The following is an 11,595-nucleotide window of genomic DNA, read 5'->3' as shown; positions in this document are numbered from 1 at the left end:
GGGTCAAACAAAGGAAGTGGCCAAGATAGTACGTGACTAAAACCTCTTTGGACTTCGTCAGCATGAACACCTCCGAAAGGGTCTGACCGGCCATGAATTCTGCAGGCTTCCTTCATCAGCAGCAACTACTACAGCAGATATGAGAGGAAGGACCCCACACACCTTGGTGTGGCTCCACATCTCCTTCGGGCAAGCAGCGTGGTTTGGTGTGGGCACCAACAGGAGGACCTGATCACATGGTGCTCCTTTAAAGCGATGAGCTCCTCCACTGGAAATCAGGTAGTGTGAGCGTCTTCCTTGGGAATCAAGGACACGGAGGACGAGTTGGCCTGAAAAGGCTAAGATAGGTTTACCTGCAGAGGAAGCCTTGGTGGAGGACAGACAGCAGCTGTGGACAAAGAACTGCTGATGGTTCTGTAGATCTTTAGATGGTGCCTGGGAATCATTTGCAAGCCCTGATCTGGCTCACAGGACAGCGAGTAGGACCCAGTGGCCCTACCCACCCTCCCTCCTTGAACTCATGTGACCTTGCAAGCATCACTTTCTCTGTGTATGAGTTCAGCTGCAAGAATGAAACCCTTAGGAACACGGCTTATGATGCCAGAGCATCTGCAATGTTAGGAGAGGTGTTCCCTACACTAAAATATTTTTTTTCCTGCCTACTCTGGCCTCCTCCATCATGGTGCCTGAAATTCTCTTATTACAAGGGTGAGTCAAAAATTATCCACACTCTGGCTGTAGAATTTATTTTAATTAACTTTTGGAAAAGACAAATACATCATTTTGTGACAGAGTCTCCTTGCTTTTCAATACACTTTGTCCATCTGTCAACAAGCTTTTGTATTCTCTCATTCACAAAATGTTTTAGGCTGAGCTGAGAGCCACAAATGCACCGCTGTCTTCACTTCTTCATCAGAAGCGAATCTTCATCCTCGTAGGGCTGCTTTCAGGGGACCAAACAGGTGAAAGTCCAGTGGAGCAAGATCAGGACTATAGGGAGGACGATTTAACACCTCAAAACAAAGTTTTTGCAGAGTGCCGACAGTGTGGGCAAAAGTGTGCGGACATGCACACACTCAGACCACAAAAAACGAATCTCTGCACACTGCTCTTCTTCACAAGTGGGGCATCCATGTTTGCTCACCCTGCAGCTACAAATGAACTAATGTAACACGTTCACACCTGCACAGCAGTGACTGGGGAGACAGTAGCCTTGAATGGAAAGTGCTGATTAGACAGTGTGGCCAACAGAAGTTTTAATATAACCAGAGTGCAGATAATTTTTGACTCACCCTCATATTTGGCCTTTTATATCTCAAAGGCTTTTAATATCCAAGAATCCCCTATCAAAATATCGGCTCCCTGCAAAGGCCACTTAGGTAAGAGTTTGCGACTCACTGTAGGCTTTAGGAACCACAGCTTGAGGAGGCAAACTTAGGGAAGGGAGGTGGGCCCTGCGCTTCACACACACACTTGGCCCACGTCACCAGGGCAGTGGCGCTCCCTGAGTTACTGTTGAGGGCACCTGAAAGGCAGCAGTGTGGCACCTTGGAAAGAGATTGGGAGAAATTAGAAGCCTGAGTTCTAATCATGTATAAGCTCCCCGCAACATCTAAGCCAGTCCTTTCCCTTCTCTGAGCTCAGTGTTCCCATCTGTAAAAGGAAGGTACTGGTCTGGAGGTGCGCTGAGGTTCTGTCTGGCTCTCAGGGAGAGTAGATGATGTTGGAGTGAGCTGGTGACTTCTAGAGCCATTCATTGTTGGCTAATCCTAGAACAGGGAAGAGGGATAATCCCTGAACAGGCAGCAAAGAGCAAATTCTCTTAGGAGAGGGATCCAGGATTGGGATGGGTCTTGGAGCAGGGAGGAGCAAGGGGGTAGGGAAGATGCCCCAGGATGCCAACTCCCTCTTACTTCCAGACTCGTTGCAGGTGGGTCCTGGTCTCCCTCGTTAGGAGAAGAAAACATTGCCAGGTGCCCTCATGGTCTTTGATCAGATGCCTGGGCTCTGCCAAATTCCTTGGAGAGTGGCTGGGTTGCTTCCAAACCAACTTATCCCAACCAAAAAGATACAGGGGAAAAGAGTCGACGTGGAGTCAGGACAGCTGAGCCTGGCCCCGACTTGCTGAGTGACCTTAGGCAAGTTATTGTATGTTCGCTAACCTGGCCCTCAGGCGCAGTATCAGTCTGCATTTTAGGATACGGCACGGCCTCCGCGTCTTGAGGTAGTGCAAGAGATGCCTAGCAGACAACTGCTGCTCTGGCTTGGCCGAGAGAACATCACCTCCACATTAGACTCGGGTGAGGGTCCAGGCCACAGGGAGTCCTAAAGATGGCCCCAGAGCCCCAGACAGTGTCTAGCCCGCAGTCAGAGGTTTCTTCTGTTCTCATCCACGAACAGATAGATGCAGGAAGGCAGAAATGCACTTGACCTTAACCTTTGCTTCTTCTTTCGTTCAGAACATTAGTTTTGCTATTAGCTAATGCAACCCATCCATTTTACCTATGAGGATCCCTAGGTCAGAGAGGGGAAGTGACTTGACTGGGTCAATGCAAACAGAGTCCAGATGACATGAAGGCCTGGATTCAAGGCTCTTCCTGCAGGCCTCTGCCACACCGCATTATGTGAGCCTTCATTTGGCTCAAATTACAGGAAGGGATATGGGCAATACCCTTGGTGACTACAATTCCACTCAAAGCCAGTTCCAAGTAAACCATCTTTCTCCAAACCAAAACCACCCCTCCCTAAGAAGGTCAGGGAAGTTCCAAGGAAAATCTTGAGAACTGAATCTACCTTATAAAGAGGAGTCAACTGAATCCCAATCTTTCCTCTTCTCCAAACATATATCCTTAAAACTCTGGCTCCTCCCTGAGTGATGACCTTGAACTTTATCAGTCCTATTTTCATAGCAGGAAGTGGAATCAGCCCCCTCAGCATTTCCTGAGCACCTACTGAGAGGTGTTTGGCTCTCTGCTAAATTTGGTGAACCAGAGATGCCTAAAGTCACATGCCTGTCCTTGGAGAACTCAGCCAACCAGGAGGGATACAGATGATTAACAAACATGGAACGGTGGGAAGAGCCCCGCCCCCCACCCTCAAACCATACCTGATCTTCTAGCACGGGGCATTGCCAGACCAGATCTCAGGGATGGAAGCAAGAGGAGACCAAGTTCCTCTGGGGGTTGCCACCCCAGCCACCAGCAGCACCCTTGCCAGGAAGACAGACACCTGGGCCCTCTACCTCCAGTAGTGTGCAGCCAGTAGACCCTCGTGCACAGTTGGTAGTGGGAGTGGCATGTTGATGAACAGCACACCCGCTTATCATCCAGCATCTGCCATGTACAAGCTATGGGGGTACATAAGAAAGGTGCGAACAGAAACAATTCAACTCCCAGTTTCCGCCTTCCCAAAGCTAGAAATCTAGTTATAAGCCATAAGAACTGGAGGAATGTGAAAAGAGCATGGGTCTAGGAGTTTGGACCCCTGGGTCTTGGTGTCTCCTTGTGTAACTTTGGGCAGGATGTCACCCCTCTATGCCTCACTTGTTCATTTCTAAGTGGGGGGCAGGGTCAGAGCATGCCCTAGAGTTGCAGGATTGGTGCTGATGAATGACCATGTGCTTGGTTTGTTTTTCTTTTAAAGTTTGGGTTTCCTTTTCTTTCGTGTGATTAAAGACTGAACTAGGTTTGTGGGAAGGAGGAGAAATGAAGCCAGGATCAGGTGGGAAGCTGGGTAATAGGAGAAGCCCAAGAGGAATGATGTGTTACAGGAGGAACTGAGGTGGAAGAGAGGTGAAGAGGAGAAACAGGAAAGGAGGTGGTTGGAAGGGCTGCTCTCCCTGGGGGTTAGAAACAAGGGCCTGTGCTGGTGCCACTAACAGCCCTAGAGAGGTGAAGGAATTAGTGCCAAGCTCCAGGGCCACCTAGCCTTGCAAACCACCAAAACGATGATTAGTCAAGGCTGTTTAAATTGGGTCACTCCAGAGCTGGGCTGGGCAGGGTTGGGGGGGGCGGGGAGGGTTGGAAGTGGGGAGGGTCCCAGGCACACTGTGAACATGGATGAGCCAGCAGGAGCAGGAAAGGCCCCAGCTAACCATAAAGCCAGATCCAGATGTGGCCCAGCACATGCAACACTCGTCAGGATAGATCACATGCCGGGTCACAGAGCAAGCCTCAGCAGATTCAAGAAAACTGAAATCATATCAAGCATCTTTTGCAATCACAACACCATGAGGCTAGAAATCAACTACAAGAAAAAAACTGCAAGAAACACAAAAAACACAGATATGTGGTGGCTAAACCATATGCTACTAAACAACCAACAGATCACTGAAGAAATCAAAGAGGAAATCAAAAAACACCTAGAGAGGGCTTCCCTGGTGGCGCAGTGGTTGAGAATCCGCCTGCCAATGCAGGGGACACGGGTTCCATCCCTGCTCCAGGAAGATCCCACATGCCATGGAGCAACGAAGCCCGTGTGCCACAAATATTGAGCCTGTGCTTTAGAGCCCATGAGCCACAACGATTGAGCCCATGTGCTGCAACTACTGAAGCCCACATGCCTAGAGCCCGTGCTCCGCAATAAGAGAAGCCATGGCAATGAGGAGACCACGTACCACAATGAAGAGTAGCCCCCACTCACCACAACTAAAGAAAGCCTGCACACAGCAAAAAAGACCAAACACAGCCAATAAAATTAATTAATTAATTAATCAATTAAAAAAAAACACCTAGAGACAGATGTGGCCAAGTACAGAAAAACCTGGTGCTGAGAGTACAGAGCACCCTGGCCCCAGTAGCCTCCTGGCCCCAGTGGCCTCCTGCCCACCTGGAGCCCTGAGTAGTTTTCCACATGTCAGACAAGGCTCCTAGCCCCGGCAGTCCGTGCACACTTCTAGCTCTGTCATGCATCACCCACCAGCAGATGCTAAGGCTACTGATGCATTTCACACAGAGGAAAGAGTTCTGCTCATTACATCACTAAACCCTGTTAGAAAGGAGGGCAATGAGCTCCTGATAGAATTATGTTTCTCAGGATTCTTGGCGACTCCCATGAGTTTTTCTGATCCCCAGTGTGGTGCCGGGGTGGATTCTACCAGCCAGTTCTTTCTCCTTTCACAAGCAGAACCCTTAAAAGCAGCTCTGTCCCGGGGAGGGCATTGTGCTTTCTTAGCATAACAGAGCCTTTCTACTCTGTTTAAAATCTACGCTTTTGCTGACTGTGGGGCAGTGAGAGGGAAGGTTTGCTTTAGGGGGGGCATGCGTGTGTGTAGAGTGGGTGTTATCTGACACTGTAATAGTTGAGAGGGTACATAATACTATTGTTTATTTTACACCGTCCTACTCCTCCCTCCTTCTGCCTCAACACACACAACAGATTGTACAAACAGGGAATGTTTGTGGCGAGAGAGACGGAGGAACGCCTCCTCCGTGGACGCACGCGGCCACCCCTGCAGCCATCTCTCTTGCCGCCGGAAGTCACTCTGTGTTTCATGCAGTCAATGTTGCACTGTTGGACATGGAGAATTACTTAGGCTGGGGGAGAATGTGGCAAGTGTCTCACTGCATTTAAAGCACCATCAGGTAGTACAAGAGAAACATGAGCCTCACCCTGCAAAACGGAAAAGCTAAATTTGATGAATACACCAGACCTCAGGTGCTTTTGGGAATGTGTATTTCCTCTACCTCACTGTGCTTTTGTGGCACCACTCTTTCCCCTCTGAGTGTTAGGAGTAAATTGGTTTTTGTTTTTTTTCCTCATTCAAAACATCTCTCCTTACTCTAGTGATATCATCCCTGGAAGACTGAGATGTAAGAAGAGGTGAATCACGTATCACCTTCGCATCTCTTCTAGAATTACATCAGCCAGAGCCCTGGGGTGCAGTGGGGATAAAAGCCAGAAAAAGCAGAGGGGAGGAAAGGGAAGGGGAGGGCAGAAGGGGCAGGGAAAGAGGGAGCTGGTTCTCTTGCAGCCTCCTGATTTTCTTCCTCCTCCTTCCTCACCCCCTAAACACCCCTTCCCTATGCATAAATCAGATAACAGGAAAAACCCGACTTTAAAGAGACAGTTGCCTTATATTTACTGATGGCATTGGTGCAAATGTCATTTGTCTGAACTTTCTGACCAATCACCATCCGTCACAGACAAAAGCCACCTTGGCATTCTCACTGGACACATCAGTTGGATTAAGAAGGAAGACATGAAGACCCTGCCCCACCCCCCAAGTATTCATCAGATGCTCTTCGCCGTAATTCATGTTCTCATCAGTTTTAACCAGCAGAGGAACTTGGCAACGCACGTAAATAATTTGAAATATGAAATTATTGAAATGTGAAATCTAATCATGCAAACTAGTGATGGCTCACACAGTAACGTGTAGCTGAGGTATTCAGGGAAAGGGACAGGGACAGTCAACCCAACCAAAATATAATACAAGAGAAATATAACATGGACCTTGTTGTAATGCCCTCGAGAAGTGACTGAGTACTTTTCAATTTCCCATGCACCCACCCATCCTTTGCGTTTCTAAAGATCACCTTATGCCTGAACCATTCCTGTTAATTAGGAAGAAAATCTACCCCACCCCCACCCTCCATGGTTCCAGTGAATGCCTGACTCCTTAGGATCACTGGGTTTAGCTGCTCAGAACATATTTTTGATGAAAACAAAACCAAGGGCCTCAGGACACTAGGGAGGGCCAGAAGAGCAATCAATTTCTGCAACACAGGAAAAGGGGCCCGTAGGGGCAAAGGGAAAAAATAATTTGCAGAAGGCAGTTTTGGCAGCATCTTAGTACAGCTTCCAGCTGATTGGGTGTAGCCAAACGCCAGACATCTGTTTGGAGTTTACAACAGAAACAAACACACAGAAAGCATGAAAACGTTCAGACACACACACAGACCAGGCTCCAGCACTGCTTCTCCACCCTGACCTCCAAACCACTCTCCCACTGGGTCACGCTGGGCTGTAGAAGGAAAGGAAATAGGCTCTTCCACCTGCTCCCCCACCCCACCTCCCCGCACCATGACTCATTCAAGCCGTGACTGGAACCTCTCTGCTCTTCTCTCTCCTTGATTTTCCTCCCAGGAAAAACAGAGATGCTCCCATCCCTCAGAGAGCCTCATGGGGACTTTCCTTAGTTCTCTAATTCACATCTTGAAAGCTCCTCGAACTGTTTAGAAAGGAAAAGGTGAACTACGGAAGGAGGTGGTAAGACCTCAAAAGTCACCCCTTCGTAAATAAACTCACAGGTCTGGCAATGTGGAACAGAATTCACCAGGCATCTCCAATAATTGCCTCAAAGAAGCCAGGAAAAGCCCACACTCACACAACTTAATAAGTGAAGAATGTGGGCCCAGATGCAGTACCCAGAGTTGCAGAGGACCAGAAAGGCCCCAGGCTACCCGTACAGCGGGTTCCCCTTCCCCAAACACCTCCCAGCCCCCAAAAGGACAAAGACTGTCTCCCACACCATCCCAGCCATGGTCACACCCTCTCCCGCCCGCCTCCACGGCCCAGCATTTTCTGAAGCAGCTCTAGACGCGCACCTGTTCTGTTAAATTTTCCTCTTTATTCTTTCCCTGCTGGCGTGCAGACAGAACCAGAGCAGTGCTACTCTTTAAAAATAACAATGTTTTATACACATTTCTGTATATACAACTGAACAACATTTTACATGTCCCTTTTGCACAGCAAAAGATATAAACATTGGACTCTGAGAACACAGTTATGTACAAAAAAAAAAAAACCCAAAAGATGTCAGAAATACTTCACAACAGTGCAAAAATATTTTACACAGTATCATGGAGTGAGACCTTTTGAGTGGGAGCAAGGTGTGTTTCTAAAGGAAAACTCCTCTTTTTAGCTATTAGATGTCTCTAACTGTAAACAAAACGCAACTTTCTTTCTCCCCCCCCCCCCCCCACCAGTTATTTGAGGAATTTGGCAGAACTTCAAGGGTCTGAGTCTGAGGTAAACAACCCAAGCTCTCGCACCAAAAACACTGGGGGCAAGGAGATGGCATTAAAGCCTCAAACACTGTGAGAGCAAATTCTTTTTTTTTTTTTAATTTAATGACATGGCAGTGACCGCTAGGCCGCTCCCAGCTGGGGGGTGGTGGAGGAAGTTCACCCTCCCCCGCGGGCCCAGCTGCCCCACCAACAGGAAACCGGCCGCAGGCACCTGACGCCTGCGGGGCTTTGCTAACACCAGCGGCCCTTCGCCTCCCCAGACCCCAGAGGGCTGCCTCTCTCCGGTTCCTTGTAGGGGTCCCTCCCCCACATCTGCACGTGCAATCTGAGCCTCGCTTCAAAGAGCCAAATGGGGGGGGGGGGCTGTCTGCGCCTCGTGTCCCGTTTCCCCTTTCTGGAGGGGGCCGGGGCGGTAAGCAGGCGGTGCAGAGATGGCTGGGGGTAACGATGGGGCAGCGGGGGCGCGCGCAGGGCACTGCCGGGCGCTCAGCCCGAGTGAGGCTCGTCTGGGCTGGCGCGGTCGGCGGGGCCGCACGGGTCCCCGGCGGCGGCAGGGCTGGCGTCCGGGCCCCCTCCTTCGATGGAGCTCTCGCTCCCCGTGCTGTCGCCCGACAGCAGGCGCGTCACCCGCAAGTCGGCCTGCAGGCTGCGCACGTCGTTGCCGAAGCTGAGCTCTCCCAGGTCGTCGATCAGCTGCGACAGCTCGGCCCTCACGTCGTCGGAGGCGCTGCCCAGCAGCGGAGACGGCGGCCCGGCCTCCAGGCCCGGCAGGACCCCGCCGCCCCCCAGCGCCTCCCCGCGGCCGCTCTCCAGCGTGTCCAGCAGGTCCCCGCACTCCAAGTGCATGGCCACCACCAGCGCCCGCGGCGCCTCGGCCTCCGGCTCCGCCGGGCCTCCCTCCCCGGCGTGGTCCTCCTCCTCCTCCTCCTCCTCCGGGCAGCCCTCCGCGTGCTCCTCCGCCGCCTCGTCCTGCAGCTCCTGCTCCTGCTGTTCCCCCAGCAGGTCCTCGGTGATGGGGCCCAGCTTGGGCGCGCTGCGGCTGCGCTCCACCGGCGGCTTGTAGCAGCAGGGGCCGTGCAGGAGCAGCTTGCGCAGCGGCACCAGCGGGATGGTGTGCGCGCCCACCAGCTCCTGCTGCTGGTGACGCGCGTCGTCCCGCCGCTTGAGCCGCTTAAATTCCGCCAGAGCGTTGGCCGACGTCTGGTAGAGCAGCAGAGCCATGGCCTGCGCCTTCTCGGGCTTGGACACCAGCACCGCGTGGCAACGCAGCATCACCGCCTTGTGCTTGAGCTCGTGCCGGTACACCCAGGCGAAGACCTTGGGCAGTCGCGCGTCCGCCACGCAGTAGGTAACGCGGTGCAGCAGGTAGAGGTGGCCCGGGCGGCGCAGCGCCCGCTCCTCGGCGTGCACCATGCGGATGCCCTGCGCACTCACCGTCAGCTTCATCTTGGTGCCCTGACGGCCCGCCTCGCTCTTGCTCCAGATCTTGCCCACCGCTAGGTCGGTGCAGCCGTCGCCGCGCGCCTGGATGGTGGTGGCGTTGCCCAGGTAGAGCACGGTGTACGTGGGGTCCTCGCTGGTGATGTGCAGCTTCTTGCGCTTGGAGCGGAACATGCTGCCCACCCGGCTGAGCGCGCCTTCGGGGCACGCCCGCGCCAGCGAGCTGAGCGCCGAGTAGTGCAGGCTGACCGCGTAGCCCTTGGGTTTGGACGCCTGCCGTGGCGGCGCCTCGGCCAGCAGCTCGAACTTGTGCTTCTTCCACGGCAGCATCTCCGGAGGGCACCCCCGCTCGGCTGGGCGGCGGCGGCGGGGCGCCGGGGGAGCGCCGGGCTGAGCCACCCGCCCCGGCCGGGCTCGGCCCGGGCAGGACCGAAAAATAAAACTCTGCCGGGAGTGGTCCGGGCGGAGGGAGTGGGGGCGGGGGCGGGTGTAACGCCCGAGAACCCCGCCGAAAGAGGCAGGGGTGGGATTTTTAAAAAGCAGAAAAGATTGAACTGCAGGCAGGGGGCGGGGGAGGGGGGCCCACAGATTCACCCCAGCCTGGGCAGGACCGGGGCAGAGTTTCAGGCAAGCGGAATGAGAGGCAGAGCACGAGCGTGGGGCGCAAAATGTCTTTAGAAAAAAGGGATGCGCGCGTGCGAGTCCGTGAGCGCGCGCCAGCAAACGCAGCCGGGATGGTGCGCGGAGCCGCAGGGACTCCCGGGCGAAGGTGAAGGGGCCCCCTCTCACTCACACACACCCCCCCGGGCGAGGGCCAGCGGGCGCGGAAACTCCACGGCGGGTGTGCTGGCGCGCGGAGCGGTCCCGGAGTCGGCCGCCAGCCCGCGGCGCGCTCAGGTGCCGGGCCCGGCTGCCCGCGGCGGGCCGCGCCGCTCACGGCGTCTCCGTCCGGCGGGGCGCGGGGACTCGGGCTCCGCCGGCTCACTGTCCGGGCTGGCGCGGCCCGGGCGGCGCGGGGCTCCGCGGGCGCGGCGCGCGCACGGCCGGCTCCGGGGACGGCCGCGGCCTCATCGCTTCCCTCCGGACGGCGTCCGCCTCGGCGCCCGGGAACCCCCGGCTCGGCAGCTCGCCTTCCCAGCACGCCCCTCCGCTGCCGCGAGCCGTGGCGCCCTCGCCTGCCTCACATCCTTGCCGTCCGGGGGGAAGACCTCGGGTAAATATAGGCCGGCGCGAACCATTCGCCGCGCGGGGACAGGGGAGGAGCGGAGAAGAGGATCCGCTGGGCTCGGGCGCCCGGCGGGTTCCTGGGCTCTTAAAGGGGCCGGGTCGCGGCCGTGGGTCGAGGGAAAGGGGGGAGCGGTCCAACCCGGCAATGACATCCCAAATTCACCAGCATCTCTTTCATCTACAGAAATCTCCAGGACCAGGGGTTACCCCTCAGGAAAAGCAAGTTGAATTCTGACACTCCACCCCCAAGCTGAATTGCAACTCCCTGAATAAATGTATGTCTCCATCGAAACTTCTGGGGGAGGTGGTGGAAGGTGAGATTTAGACGATGAAATGCAAAGAGGTTGGGGAAATAGTGATTCTTTCCGTGTGTGATAGCTTTCTGAAAATGACTGAGTGCTGTTTAATTTTTTTTTTTTCGTAATCTTACGCTATTAAGGAAAATAAAGAGGGGCAAAGAAAACGCGGGGGCTTATCTTTCACTATCTTGGAGCCCCTTCTCCGCAGGTAAAGAGCAGACAGTGAAAAGAGAGATGAGTGGTAGTAAGATGATTAGAATGAGCGCTATAGTATGCATTTAAATAAGGTGCTTCCAGCTCCTAACCCCCAGCAGTGCCCCCTCCTCCTGTCAGGCCTCAGAGTAGAGCAGTTTTCTGAGATACATGCAATTTCAAAGTAATGCCTGTGTGTGGTTAAAACTCAGTTTACTTTGGCAGACCAGTCATTCAGTTTTATTACATTATTGTCACATTATGGATGAGAATTCCTAGTAAAAATGCAAATGACCTTTTTTATTTGTGTCCGGCCACCCTCCATGGAGAGTGATTAGCATTAATCATTCTTTTCTCTTGTGCCAGCTGGACAATGTCGCTTTAATCATCTGGCCAGCTTGACCCTTGGCTAGTAACTCATTTCTGGGCCCTTGAAACAACTGGCTTGCCTCTGTGGTCCTCTCACT

The 11,595-nt window shown here is 53.6% G+C and overlaps 2 protein-coding genes across 2 annotated transcripts; one reads left to right on the top strand and one right to left on the bottom strand.

Moving 5' to 3' along the window:
- Nucleotides 1–7,911: 7,911 nt before the first annotated feature.
- FAM43A (family with sequence similarity 43 member A) lies at nt 7,912–9,740 on the bottom strand. Its single transcript, XM_057740236.1, has one exon. The coding sequence runs from the start codon at nt 9,738–9,740 to the stop codon at nt 8,457–8,459; it is 1,284 nt and encodes a 427-aa protein (XP_057596219.1). The 3' UTR covers nt 7,912–8,456.
- Nucleotides 9,741–10,097: 357 nt separating this feature from the next.
- On the top strand, nt 10,098–10,997 carry LOC130856053 (methyl-CpG-binding domain protein 2-like). Its single transcript, XM_057740237.1, has 2 exons — nt 10,098–10,623; nt 10,822–10,997. Exons 1-2 carry the CDS (start codon nt 10,098–10,100, stop codon nt 10,863–10,865), a joined length of 570 nt encoding a protein of 189 aa, XP_057596220.1. The 3' UTR covers nt 10,866–10,997.
- The last annotated feature ends 598 nt before the right edge of the window (nt 10,998–11,595 follow it).

This window comes from Hippopotamus amphibius, chromosome 6, assembly GCF_030028045.1.
Source record: "Hippopotamus amphibius kiboko isolate mHipAmp2 chromosome 6, mHipAmp2.hap2, whole genome shotgun sequence".
NCBI classification, from domain to species: Eukaryota; Metazoa; Chordata; class Mammalia; order Artiodactyla; family Hippopotamidae; genus Hippopotamus; species Hippopotamus amphibius.
Note: the sequence above shows the minus strand (reverse complement) of the source record. Positions and strands in the feature narration are given on the sequence as shown.

Coding starts and splice junctions, on each gene's coding strand:
- FAM43A (XM_057740236.1), bottom strand. CDS start 9,740: ATGCTGCCGTGGAAGAAGCACAAGTTCGAGCTGCTGGCCGAGGCGCCG.
- LOC130856053 (XM_057740237.1), top strand. CDS start 10,098: ATGCGCGCGTGCGAGTCCGTGAGCGCGCGCCAGCAAACGCAGCCGGGA. Junction 10,624..10,821: donor GTCCGGGGGGAAGACCTCGG/GTAAATATAGGC, acceptor TTTCATCTACAG/AAATCTCCAGGACCAGGGGT.